At 49.2% G+C, this 13,734-nt stretch overlaps 1 protein-coding gene and 1 long non-coding RNA gene across 3 annotated transcripts; one reads left to right on the top strand and one right to left on the bottom strand.

Annotated features, from left to right (window-relative positions):
• Nucleotides 1–1,238: 1,238 nt before the first annotated feature.
• On the bottom strand, nt 1,239–6,423 carry LOC120231538. The gene is made up of 3 exons (XR_005528351.1): nt 6,311–6,423; nt 5,358–5,531; nt 1,239–1,898 (listed from the first exon to the last, which is right to left on the bottom strand). It is a non-coding gene; the product is annotated as an uncharacterized LOC120231538 (long non-coding RNA).
• Nucleotides 6,424–6,803: 380 nt separating this feature from the next.
• CHCHD5 (coiled-coil-helix-coiled-coil-helix domain containing 5) lies at nt 6,804–11,851 on the top strand. Of its 2 annotated transcripts, XM_039231697.1 has the most exons (4): nt 6,804–7,058; nt 8,175–8,315; nt 8,414–8,579; nt 11,677–11,851. In XM_039231697.1, coding segments are annotated over exons 1-4 (333 nt in total). In that variant the 5' UTR covers nt 6,804–7,056; the 3' UTR covers nt 11,701–11,851. The 2 variants fall into 2 exon arrangements, with proteins under 2 accessions (XP_039087628.1, XP_039087627.1); XM_039231696.1 differs by lacking the exon at nt 6,804–7,058 and having other exon boundaries at nt 8,164–8,315.
• The last annotated feature ends 1,883 nt before the right edge of the window (nt 11,852–13,734 follow it).

Here is a 13,734-nt window from a genome sequence, read left to right on the forward strand (position 1 = left end):
TTACATGCACTCGTTTGTATGTGTGTATACAGTTCTGTTCAGTTTTATTCATGTGTAGATTGGTGTAACCACCAACATAATCCAGACACGCAGCTATTCTATCACAAGGCTCTCTCATGCTTTTACTTTACAGCTGTACCCACCTCCATCTCCCATCTTTAACCCCTGGCAACCACTAATCTGGTCTCCATCTCTATAACTTTGTTATTTCAAGAATATTATTAAGAAAAATATTGCATAAATGGAGTCATACAGTATGTGACCTTTTAAAATTGGCCTTTAACACTCCATGCAATTCCCCTGAGATCCATTCAGGTGGTGTCTGCCAGTAGTTTATTCCTTCTTACTGCCACTCAGCACTCCATGATATGGAGCACAGTTTAGCTTTTGCCTTTGGGTTTTGGTGGATTATGCTTTTTGGTGTCCTGCTTTAGGAACTCTTCAACCCCAAAGATGTTCTCCTATGTTACCTTCTAAACATTTTACAGTTTTATGCTTCACATTTAAATCTATGATCCATTTATCCATTTGAGGTTGTTGTTTTTTTTGTTTTTTTTTATTTCTAGGAGAGAGAGAGAGAGAGACAGCATGAGCAGGGGAGGGTCAGAGAGAGAGGGAGACACAGACTCTGAAACAGGCTCCAGGCTCTGAGCTGGCAGTCAGCACAGAGCCCGACGCGGGGCTCGAACCCATGAACCGCGAGATCATGACCTAAGCGAAAGTCGGACGCTTAACCGACTAAGCCACCCAGGCGCCCCAATCCATTTGAGTTTTTGTAGAAGATGTGAGGTTCAGATCAAGATTCTTTTTTTTTTTTTTTTTGCCAGAGGATTGGGTGATACATTGTTTCTCTTGGAATGTTGTGTTCCTATAACACAAATCATTATACGCAGTGAAAGGATACAGGTATAGGCAAGATAACACATATGAATGGAATATTATAATAAAACATGTTTTTTTGTTTATTTAGTTAAAAAGTTTATCTGAGAGAGAGAAAGCAGAAGTTAGGGAGGGGCAGAGAGAGTGAAAGAGAATCCCAAGCAGGCTCCACATGGTCAGCACAAAGCCCAACAGCGCGACATGGGGCTTAAACCCACGAACTGGGAGATCGTAACCTGAGCAGAGTCAGACGCTTAACCAACTGAACCACTCAAGTGCCCCCCAAAAGTGAATTTTAATGAAAGAACAGCTATACACAAGAGAAAATAAATTATTTGTCTCTGTTAAGAATGTTGATATAACAAAAAGGAATTGCCCCACTGTGGTCTTTGAAAGTAACTTTATTTAATGGACATCCCATACACCCAAATGGTTGTAACAGGTACTACAAGATCTATTTATAAGATGTTTCAAGTAGGTGTAGTACATCTTCTGATGGTAAGAAGTGTTCCCGTTGGGAAAGTGCTACAATGGGGACAGTGTCAGTGGGACCAGGACCTGTGTGGGACCCACGTGCCTTAGCGCAGCCCTGTGGTGTGGGTGAGGCAGTATAGGACGTGGGGAAGAGACTATGACACCGAGAGCTGGCAGGCAGGAGTACTTCACACCACACCGCCATAGGCTGTCCACACTGCCCTTCCCCTCTTACCAGTTAGTCCCAGTAAGTCTTTTGAACTGCAAGTGTGAATTACTGACAATGATACAGAGTGCAGCCTGTGGCAAAGGGATGCAGGCTAAAGCGCCCCCTGGGGTTTTGGGCCTAGTGTCCTAAGAAGAGAGGAGACACACACAGGTGATGGGAGTGGAGGCAGAGGTGGGCATAGCCCATCTACTAGCTAAGGAACTCCGAGCACTGCCTGCAGCCACCAGCAGCGGGAAGACAAGCATGAACAGATCTCCAGGGCCTCCAGAAGGAAATCACCTGCCAGCCAGCACCTTGATTTTGCACTTCTGGCTTCCTGAATGGTAAAAATGCATTTCTGTTACTTTAATCTACCCAGCCTGTGGTAGTTTGTTACAGTAACCTCGGAATCTAATCCCACTGAGGCTCAGTGCCCTGTGGAGCACAGGTCAGATGGCATGGGTTCTAAGTGTGCAGTTTCCCAGGGTGCCTCCATGTGGATAGAGATTGGTGAGGAGGTCCAGAGTGGCTGTAAGGGAACCAGACCACTTAATTAACCCTTTCCATGCTTCCTTTTCATTCCCAAGTGGTGTAATGTCCTACTAGAAACATCAAATACCATTTTTAAAAGTATTTATTTATTTGTTTATTAGTGAGAGAGAGAGAGACAGAGACAGAATCCCAAACAGGCTCCTCACCTAGCACAGAGCCCAATGTAGGACTCTATCCCATGATCCTGGGATCATGACCTGAGCTGAAATCGAGTCAGATGCTCACCAGAGAACCACCCAGGCACCCCTCAAATGCCACTTCTTGAAGGCAAAGCCAAGAAGCAAGGGCAATGTTCTCTAATCTAGGACCGGTTTCTGCACACCTCCTTTAGCCTATGGCCCACGGCTCTGGAGGACCTGGAAGAGATCGTCACTGGGACCCACGTAGCAGCTGCAGCTTCTGAATCTATCTCCTACTGCTTTTGGGGTGCCATGAATCTGCAGTGGCTGAGGCAGGCACAAGCCATGCTAAGAAGGTGGCCAGGCCCACTGGGAACTCCAGCACCAGGCAGCACCCCAGTGTAGAAGGAAAGGAACTGCCCTGAGTGAGCGGTCAAGGTCTTGCCTAAGAATAGTCTCCAGGAGGCAAAACAGAGCCCAGGAGACCTCACCACGAGGGCACCACACCCTCTGTTCAGCAGCACGCCCGTCATCACTTAGGTTGTTAAGCTAGTGCTTGTTGGTTTCTCTAGGACAAGCCATGGCTTTCACCTCTTCCCCAACCCTCCCTCGCCCACCACCCTTAATACAGGCCTGTGTGGAGCATGGCAGGACCCAAAAAGCAGACCCTCTTCCAAGCCTCACTGGCCCTTGCATAGATTGACAAGTGGCTGGAATCCAGAAGCAGAGGCAGGGATGGATTCATTGCAGTTCCCAGGAATCCTAAGGCTTTGGGCTCTGGAAGAAAAAACCTGGGAGGCATGGGATCCAGGAGACACTTGTGAAAAAGTGAAAGTTAAGGAAAAGTTATGGAAAGCTTCAAGGAAAGTGTTCATTTTTCTTTCTCTCTCTCTCTCTTTTTTAAATTAAGGAGCATAAGGGGCTAAGTCGGTTAAGCACCCGACTCTTGATTTCAGCTCAGGTCATGATCTCATGGTTTGTGTCGGGGTTTGCACCAACAGTGAGGAACCTCCCGGGGACTTTGTCTTTCCCTCCCTCTCTGCCCCTCCCCTGCTCTCTCTCTCTCTCTCAACATAAATAAATAAACCTTAAAAAAAAAAACCACCTGAAATTTATCTTTTAAAACATGGAGAAAAGAAGCCAAGACCAGGAGACCACCCCCCACCGTGCGAGTCCGAGTATGTGGTTTCCTCTAACAATGACCTGTGCCACTATTTCCAGAGGAGGTGCAGTCCTGATGTGCCTGGTCACCAGTCACCTGGCTAGTGAGAAAAGATGTAATGTGGCTGGAAGAGCATGACTGCTCACTGCCATCCTCAGCCTGGAGATTTCACGTGTCTTGGGCTTGTCAGAATCTGCCTCCCACCAATCATGTTCTATAAACTTAAGATCAAGAGGGAGAGCTTCTAGGGGCGCCTGGGTGGCTTAGTCGGTTAAGCGTCCAACTTTCACTTGGGTCATGATCTCGCGGTTCGTGGGTTCGAGCCCCGCGTCGGGCTCTGTGCTGACTGCCAGCTCAGAGCCTGGAGCCTGTTTCAGAGTCTGTGACTCCCTCTCTCTCTAACCCTCCCCTGCTCACGCTGTCTCTCTCTCTCTCTCTCTCCTAGAAATAAATAAAACATTAAAAAAAAAAATTAAAAAAAAAAAAAAAGAGGGAGAGCTTCTAGAAAAGGCAAAAGAGAAAGACCTAGAAGATGAAAGTGGCAGTGAAGCCACCTGAGGGGAGAGGAGCTCTCAGGAGGCCAGGAGACCCACTCCCGGTTACGGTACTCTTCTCTTAACTCCATTAGGAAATCAGTGACATGCCCAGGCACCGTCCCTTCTTGCCACGTGGGCCTCTCAGGGGATCAAGGGTCAGGACTCACTTTGTTGCCAGCTCACAGATCATCTGATCAAAGTTGTTTCTGTGCTGCCATTAGTGGTGGCTCTCAGTATGGCCAGGGATCAAAGCACTGGACAACTCCCTCCAAGTCAGTCACATTCTGCAAGTGCACACTCCCACCCATCCACCCATCACACTCCCTGCCTCTCATCAAATCTGCCATGCCCTACCTGGAGGACTCTGTGCTCCGTGAAATACACAGAAAAACAAATACCACATGATCTCACTTATAAGTAGAATCTAAAACAGTTGAGCTCAGGGGCGCCTGGGTGGCTCAGTTGGTTAAGCGTCCAACTTCAGCTCAGGTTATGATCTCACGGTTTGTGGGTTTGAGCCCCGTGTCGGGTTCTGTGCTGACAGCTCAGAGCCTGGAGCCTGTCTTCGGATTCTGTGACTCCTCTCTCTCTGACTCTCCCCTGCTCATGCTGTCTCTATCCCTCTCAGAAAAAAGAAAAGAAAAGAAAAGAAAAGAAAAGAAAAGAAAAGAAAAGAAAAGAAAAGAAAAGAAAAGGGTATAAACTCAGTTATAAGATGATAAGTTCTGGAGACCTCACTTGAAATTTGCTAAGAGATCAGATATCAAATGTTCTCATCACGCTTAAGTAATGGTAACTACATGAGTTGATGGATATGTCAATCAGCTTGACTGTAGTAATCATTTCACAATGCCTATGAATATCAAAACTATACACCATATACAACCCCCCTTTCTTTTTTGATTTTGAGAGAGAGTGCGTGTGCAGGGGAGGGACAGAGAGAAAGGGAGAGAGAAAATCCCAAGCTCTACACTAACAGTGTAGAGCCTGATGCAAGGCTCAAACTCATGAACTGTGAGATCATGACCCGAGGTGAAATCCAGAGTGGGACACTTAACCAACTATCCAGCCGGGTGCCCCATTCCTTATTTAACAGTATAAATGTTTGTCTGTTTTACTTGCTGCTGTTTCCCCAACAGCTAGAACAGTTACCGGCACATAGAGCAGCGCTTAGTAAGTATCATTCAAGGCAATAACTGGATCTCATTTTATCCTCACACAATCCCTTGAGCATATGGTTTCATTCATTCCACCACGACTCTACCAGACCCCATGCTATGGGTGGGTGGGTAGGGGGAAATCCAGTGGTGACCAGAAGATAGATACGAGGCCTCTTCCCTCGAGGGGTTCCAGGGTCTTAAAGTAGGCAGAAAATAAGCAAACAATTCTGATAGGGCTAGAAAGGGAAAGTACAAAGTGCTCTGTACCATGTGCTCTGCAGATGTCCTTTCGGTTTCCGCTCACAAGGGCATCTTGAAGCAGCTGTTCTGGAGAAAACTGAAACCCAGAGAGCAGAAAGATTCTGTCCAAGATCTCTGATTCAAACCCAGGTCTGCTTCACGCCAAACCCCATCGTCACTTAGGTCTGCCTTACATTTGATCTGTAGAGAGGAAGTTAGTTACACTCTTGCGCTACAGGCCAAAAACCACCTAGAAGCTTGGGGACATGGGTGTCACACTCCCCAGAATATCTCCTGGTGGGTTCTTCATCTTCCCTACTTATGAGCCCAGATCTCTGAACCCTTTCCCTTAAGGAAGCACAGTATCCAGACTTCGAGATTAGACTCAGGAAGTGGCAAGGGGCAGGTTAAGATTTCATGTTCCCAGAAAAGGAAAATGAGGATTCGGTCCACAAAATGTTCTCTGTCATTGATGGGGTTTCCTTGCCCTTTTCTCCTACCAGAAATACACCTGGAAGTTTTTGCAGGAAGGAAGGAGTGCTTTGGGTGAGCTTTCCTTCAGTGCTCATGGCTCCAAACCTATTCCTGTCATCTGAAGCAGGCTCAGACGGCCAGTGGCACAATCTTATATGGAGGGCCAACCGGAGCAGCAAAACCTAACAGCCTCCTCTAACAGCTCTCACTTATCCGGAACTCCTGAAGGTCCAGGCTCTGCCTTAAACTATTTACATGCACTGTGCTCTAAGTAAAGCACGTGACTATCATCATCCTCATTTTACAGATGAGCACACCAATACTCCAAGTCGTTGCCACTTGCTCACAAACACCTCTTGTTCCTCAAACACTATGATGAAGTGCACTCTATGTTCGTTTTGGCTGGAGTCTGGGAAGACCCCTACATATTAGACTGCTCGGCTGATGCTCAGTCTTTGCCCAAGATATACGGACGGGTGCTCAGCCTCACAGGTGGGGAAACGTACCATGAGGCTTCACACTGGACGACAGGGCAGGAGGTGGAAGCAATACCCTGCCAGGAGGAATCACAAAGAATTACGCATGCTCATAACCACGTGGAGCCAATACTAAAACTCAAGTCCGGCCTGGCTCCAGGGCTCATAACAAGGAGGGGGTCTGGTCTGGATAACTCAGGCACAGCCGATGGGACGTCCAGGTCGGCTAGTCCCATTCTTGCGGTGACCACCCCCGCCCCCGTCCCCGTCCCGAGGCTCCGTGCGCGTGTACGAACCAGCATCCCGAGGGGACAGGGAGCGCTTGAGGAAAACGGAAGGTGGCACCGCGGCGCCCAGCAGCCCGCAGCCACGGTTCCCAAACTAGCCACCAACAGCGCCACGTTGATAGACGGCCGCAGCCCCTCGCCACCAGACCCCGGAGGGTGGATAAGAGCGCGCGCAGTAGCGGCCACGCCTTACTTCCGGTGCATTGCGGCGTCACCCCCGCAAGCCGGAAGTAGAAGTGGGGTAGAACAACCGAGTCGTCCTGGGGGCCCGCGGTGGCTGCGCAGGCGCCGCCAATACAGGCGGGACCGGAAGGAAACGCAGGGCGCCGCCATGACAGGTTGGTCGTAAAGGGAATGAGGCAACTTGCCCGGTCTGTGACCGGAAGAAAGGAGGCAGGGACAGCTGAGCTGGGCGCCACCATGACACCGTGCACCGGAAAAGGCGGGGCGCTCCTCCCTGACTGATTTCGCACCAGCACCGGCCTCGAGATGTGAGTAGCGGGAGCGCCAACCTCCGATCAGCTGCCTCACCCCTTCCCTTCCCCAGTGACCTGCACCTAGCCCGACACTCCAGGAAGAAGGATTGGCCTCTTTGTTCCTCGAAGAACCTACCCTTAGGATTCAGTGCCGTCTATTACATATTCCATCTCCGCGTGGGAGAGAGGGAGGCCCCGCCCTCTGAACGTTTAGGCTCCGCCTGTCTCGTAGTAACAGAGGACTTTGAAGCCCGTGTCAAACACCCAGTCCCTGCCCCCGGGATCCCAGGTCCGGTCCCTCACCCTGCAGACTTCAGAATTGTCTCGGGACTTCTACGATTTTTTAGACCCTTTCTTAGAGCTCTGGGTTCGTCCACCTAGATCACCTGACCATACATTTTTGCACCTTTAGATCTGTGCAGTACCGCAGACTTCCCATGTAGAGCCCACAGACTTATTCTTAGACCTCTGGTTCCACTTTGGATTTCTAGATCTTGTTCCCCAGAACAAGTGGTTACGTCTTGGGTACTGCGGAATACCTACAAGCTATCCCAGAGCTATCCCAGAGCCCCATTCTCACCCAGGACTTCCGCATCATGTCCCTGGAACTCAGACCCACCCCAGGACTCCAAACCTACCTCAGGGCCTCAAGTCTCACCTCCAGTACCACTGTCCTCAGGCCTAATCTCAAAGACTCTCTGCTTAGGAGGCCCTTCCGCAGTACCCAAGACGTAACCACTTGGACTTGTAAACCTATTTTTAAGATCTCCAGGTCTCTTTAGGGTTTGCAGATTTTTTCCCCCTAGAACTCAGTATATTATTTCTAAGGCCCTGTTGAGGGATGCCTGGACTCCGAAGACCCTTCTTGCCGGATCCCAAGGTTGCATTTGAATAATTAAGGTCTTAGTGGAAAAGATCCCCACTATCTTCCCAGAAACCTCCCAGCCTATTCCACATTCCCCAGGGCTCATGCCTTACCTCTCCCTCCACCTCCCTGGCCCTATCCCAGGATCCTTCAGATTCCCTGATCTGTCCAGGATCCCTCGGGTTCCCCCCGCCCACCTCCAACCCAGACCAGAACTCTTTCTTGTCTGTTGCCTAGAATTATTTTCAGCCCATTATGTCCCACAGGCAGGCGGCCCTGGAGGTCACTGCTCGCTACTGTGGCCGCGAGCTGGAGCAATATGGCCAGTGTGTGGCGGCCAAGCCTGAGTCATGGCAGCGGGACTGCCACCACCTAAAGATGAGTATCGCTCAATGCACATCCTCCCAGTGAGTGTGGGCAAATATGAGATACTGTGTGGCAGGGGGCGAGAGGAGGTGGGCAGTGGAGTGGAAGTCTGAATGCCTGAAACGCTCTACCTCCACAGCCCAATCATCCGGCAGATCCGGCAGGCCTGTGCTGAGCCTTTTGAGGCCTTTGAGGAGTGCCTTCGACAGAATGAGGCAGCAGTGGGGAACTGTGCAGAGCACGTGCGCCGCTTCCTGCAGTGTGCTGACCGGGTGCAGCCACCACGCTCCCCCTCGACTGTGGAGGTGAGGCAGGGGGTTTATCAGTTCTAGTTGCTCGGATTAAAAATCTAAGAGTTACCGCCAGCCCCACCCTACCCCCCCACACAGACCTGCTCCATGCATCCAGAATCCAGAACATGATCACCTCTTGCCCCTTCCCACAGCCTCTGCTTTATAGTCCAGCCACTTCCCTGACCTATTCACCTCCAGGATCCCTGCTCCAGCCTTTTCCTCGGTCTCCCTGAATCTCCTCTTACGTGCCTCCATACAGTGGCCAGAGAGAGCATATAGGAGCTGAAAACGAATCACATTACATTTGCGCTTAGAGCTCTTCCATAGCTTCCCATTCACATTGAGAACAACATCCCAGGTCCTTGCTGGGTTCTCTGTGTTCTTTCTCAGGCTGACGTCATCCACCTCCTTCCTTACCTGCTCTGTGTTCCCTTCCTCGCTGCCCCTCAGTTATGCTGGGTGAGGGGGTGAGGAGAGAGTAAAAGAGTCTTACTCTATTTAATGAATACCGTACATAAACAAATATGCAGTATAACTATGGTATTAAAATTTTGTGGGTGGTTGTGATTTTTTCAAAATATCTATACAGACCTCATGGGGAGCAGTAATAAAAACAAAGTTGAGGGGCGCCCAGGGGCTCAGTCGGTTATGGGTCCGACTTCAGCTCAGGTCATGATTTTGCAGTTTGTGAATTTGAGCCCTTCTTTGGGCTCTGGAGCCTACTTCAGATTCTGTATCTCCCTCTCTCTCTGCCCCTCCTTTGCTCACACACTCTCTCTCTTTTTTAAAAATAAATAAACGTTTAAAAAAACAAAGTTGAGAAACACTCCTTTAGATGTCTACTGCCCACCCTCCTCTCCACGGGATGGACTGTGAACTCCTAAGACAAAAGTCACATCTTGCACTACCTCCCTCTTAACACCCTGTCATTTGGGCCTCCATGGCTCTCTATTATCCCTTTCAGTCCATTCTCTCTGATGGTCCCAGAGCAATCCCAGAGGAAATCTGACCATGTTCTACTTCCCTTAAGAAACCTTTCCATGACTCCTCATCTCCACCAGGCCAGGTCTCAACGCTGGCACAGCCTCTAGGTCCCTGCGTGGTGTGGACTCTGGCCCCACCACTCCCCACCTTCCATCTCAGCTCTGCGTTCCGGCCCCAGTGGACATGCGTTAAGTGCATGCATGTCTGTCCTGCTGCCAGGCTGTTACCCAACTGTTTCCTTCTGCCTGGACTGCCCTTCTAGGCCGCCTGGCTGCTTGCTACTCTGACTTAGATATAAAGTCCCTCTGAAAATCTCCCGTGCTAACCTGTCCCTGTCTCCAGGTACCCACTGCCTCTTGAGCTCCCTCCATCATGGCTTATAACTCACTGCCTTGTAACTGCTTCATTCCCATTGCCTGTTTAAGAGGAGTTCTTGGCTAAAGGTTGAGGAGATGCCTTTCTGCCAGGCCCTGTAGTCCTTGTTTTGTTTCGTTTTAATAAGGCAGTAATAAATGAAAAGTTCAGCCCTTAAGAGCCGACATTAGCAGGAAGGACTTTTAATTCTTTTTTTTTATGAATATAATTTATTGTCACATTGGTTTACATACAACACCCAGTGCTCATCGCAACAAGTGCCCTCCTCCTAGCCCATCACTCCCTTTCCCCTCTCCTCCACCCCCCTATCCACCCTCAGTTGTTCTCTGTATTTAAGAGTCTCTTCTGGTCTGCCTCCCTCCCTCTGTAACTTTCTTTTCCCCTTCCCCTCCCCCATGGTCTTCTGTTAGTTCCTCAAGATCCACATATGAGTGAAAACATATGATATCTGTCTTTCTCTGACTGACTTATTTCACTCAGCATAACACCCTCCAGTCCCATCCACTTTGCTGCAAATGGCATGATTTCATTCTTTCTCATTGCCAAGTAGTATTCCATTGTATATATAAATCACATCTTCTTTATCAGGTCTTTTAATTCTTAGAAAATATTTAGTAATGATTTCATACTGTTCACATTAGTTTCTTAATCTATATGTTGGTCATATGTTAGTCATAGGTTTTTTTGGTTTTTTTTGAGTTTTTTTGGCATATGAACAGTAAAGACCTCACCTTCCCATCTTAGAGCTAATTGTTTCCTCCCTGGGTAAGCAGCCAGCCTCTCCCTGGTCTTCCCTGTGGCCATCCTGCCCCGCCGCCCAAGTCTACTCACCCCTGGCAGCCAGAGGAACTTGTAAAAATGGCAATTAGGTCACAGCTCTCCCCTTTACAGCCTTGTCATAGCTCCTCAGTGCATTCAGAGTAATCACCACCACACCCGCTCCTACTCACCGTCCTCCTCCTTCTGGGTAATGGCATCCCAGGTGCAGCTTTCCCTGCCTGATTGCGGGCAGCGAGATGCCAGCCTCCTCTATTCTCTGATCTATAAAGTGGCAAACATACAGCCAGTCTCATCTCAGAAAATATGATATAAAGACATTTTATGTTCATGTAGCTGACAATTAGAAGTGCTACCTATACCTCCCCCTCCACACACACCCTGATTTACTTTCCTTCGTAGAATTTATCCAGTTGACATATTTTTTTTTTTAATTTTTTTTTAAATGTTTTATTTATTTTTAGGAGAGAGAGAGAGAGACAGCATGAGCAGGGGAAGGTCAGAGAGAGAGGGAATCACAGAATGAAACAGGCTCCAGGCTCTGAGCTGGCAGTCAGCACAGAGCCCGATGCGGGGCTCGAACCCACGAACCGCGAGATCATGACCTAAGCGAAAGTCGGTCGCTTAACCGACTTAAGTCACCCAGGCGCCCCCCAGTTGACATATTTTTATTTGATTAATTGTTGTCTGTCTCTTCCTTGAGTTGGAAATTCGTGCCTGCTTCATTCACTGCCGTGTAACAATGTTAGAGAGCAGGTGCTAAATAAATGGTGACTTCCCTGCTCCCAGTGACAGCTCACTGTCTGACAGGTTTACGTGGTAGATGGCCGTGGTGATCACCTAATACTCTCTCCTTCCAGACTGTGGACTTGGCAAGGGCAGCCTCTGCTGTGTCCATAGAATCTCCCCAATGGTGGTCCCAGGGCCAGGCACAAAGAAGGTGCTAGTAGATGTTGATGTGTTTTTTCTATAGGCACAGCCGCTTCCTGCCTCCTGAGGACTCTTTGAGCCATTGGAAAACGATGTGAGTGGCCACTTGATGCCCCTATCCCTGAAGAGTGGCCAGGTGAAGTCATGAGGACCCTGGATGTGGGTCTTGCTTCTCTGGACAGCAGGACTCACAATAAATAAAGACTCTGTATACTGGGCTTTGATTCCTGCCTTCAGCATGGAGGGGGCCCTGGAGACCTGGCTGGGCAGAAATCCTGCTCCTCTGTCCCCAGCTTCACTTAGTGTGCCAAGGCAGGGCCTGTTCCCCAGGATTACGATGACTCCTCTTCCCTTGGTAACTCTGCCAACTGCCATTTTCTGTCTCCTGCTGCACAGACATGGGAAAAGGCTTTCTCCCACTTCCACTTTAGCATTTACCAAATCTTTATTGAGTGTTTACTTAAGGCTTAGAGGGCAATAAATATCACACTTCTTTCCCCCCTGAGTTTTGAGCCACCTGTGTGATAGACATGCACACTAGGCGATGGGGCTGGAAATACTAGCTTTATTATTGAAAACATCTGCATTGTGGGATGTGGCTTAGTCTGCTGTCCTGGACTTCTGTCTTGGTTTGTGCTCTTCCAGAGTCTATCCCTGAGAACTGGAGTACAGATAGTATATTTGGAATGTGTGATTCTAGAAGCATTTGGAAGGGAGTGGAGAGGTGAGGCAGGCAGGCAGCCAATAAAAGGTGCATTATCAGGCCAGTCACCACAGCGGGCAGTGGACTCAATTCAAGGGACAAGGAGGTTGGTCATCAACTCCCCATCTGTCACTGGGGCTATTTCCATGGGCACTGACCATCTAGCACCTCTACGTGCTCCATGTGTGGTCATGTGTCCTGCCATCAAAAGAGCCCTGAGCGGAGAGTAATGGAGAATCAAGTAAGCATTGAGTGTCAAGAATGCTGAGTAGGTGTGGGCAGGGACCAGCAGTGGCTGCCATAACTCCTGAACATTCCTCCTCAGGAGTGCATGTTCTGTGGCCCCAACTGGTTGATTATAGGCTCCCCAGCAGGGCCAGGTCCTAAAGGACAGAGGCCAGACAGACACGTGTGTAGGAGAAAGAACCCCAGGTGCCTCATTGGTGTGCCCAGGGCCCGCAGCCAGATTCACCATTCAGACATGTCACCTCCCCCTGTAGGTGACTCCAGACTTCCAGAAATTAGAAATGACTGGCCAGTGCTGACTGAACTGGCTATTTGAAACCTATGGCTTGTGGGGCTCCTGGGTGGCTCAGTCAGTTAAGCATCCGACTTCGGCTCAAGTCATGATCTCATGGTTCGTGGGTTTGGGCCCTGCGTCGGGCTCGGTGCTGACAGCTCAGAGCCTGGAGCCTGTTTCAGATTCTGTGTCTCCCTGTCTCTCTGACCCTCCCCTACTCACACTGTCTCTCTCTCTCTCTGAAATAAAAAAACGGGAAGAAACCTTAGGCTTGTGCTTTGGCTCAGAAAAATGAGCTAGAGTATGTCTTCCTCAGGATTTGATTGTTAAGAGAAAGTTGTCAGTTGGCTTGGGAGCTAAGTCCTGCCGTCAGGTTTGCAAGAGCTATCAGATGCCAGGTGGCCCAAACCAGAGAAAACCCAGACAGAGAGAGGGTTGTGATCAGTTTCTGTGGTCCCTAAAAGGACCGCTTGGGTCCTGGTGGCTTTCTGTTCCCAGCTCCAGTTTCCTTGGGCTGTGGATTGAGTCCTCGGATTGCTTGGTATTCAGTCAACCCCACTTTGTGTGGGTAAGCTTGAGTGGGGTTCTGCTCCATATAGCTAAAAGAACTGTGATAAGAACAGACAAAACAGGTCAAGACTACGTAGAACCTCTCAAAGTAGCCTCCCTCCCAATAGGCTAGACCAGCTTCCTTATCTGGTGGTATCAGGGGTCCAAGAGAGCAAAAATGGAACTGTCAAAGTCCTTTTTTTATCACATTCTGTTGGTCAATGCAAGTCACGAGTTCAGCCTAGGTTAAAGGGGTGGGGACACTCCACCTCTTGATGGCATTTGGCTGCAAGGAATTTTGCCCACATTTAAACTGCCATAAAAACTTT

Source organism: Hyaena hyaena, unplaced genomic scaffold, assembly GCF_003009895.1.
Source record: "Hyaena hyaena isolate Hyena2069 unplaced genomic scaffold, ASM300989v1 scaffold_57, whole genome shotgun sequence".
NCBI classification, from domain to species: domain Eukaryota; kingdom Metazoa; phylum Chordata; class Mammalia; order Carnivora; family Hyaenidae; genus Hyaena; species Hyaena hyaena.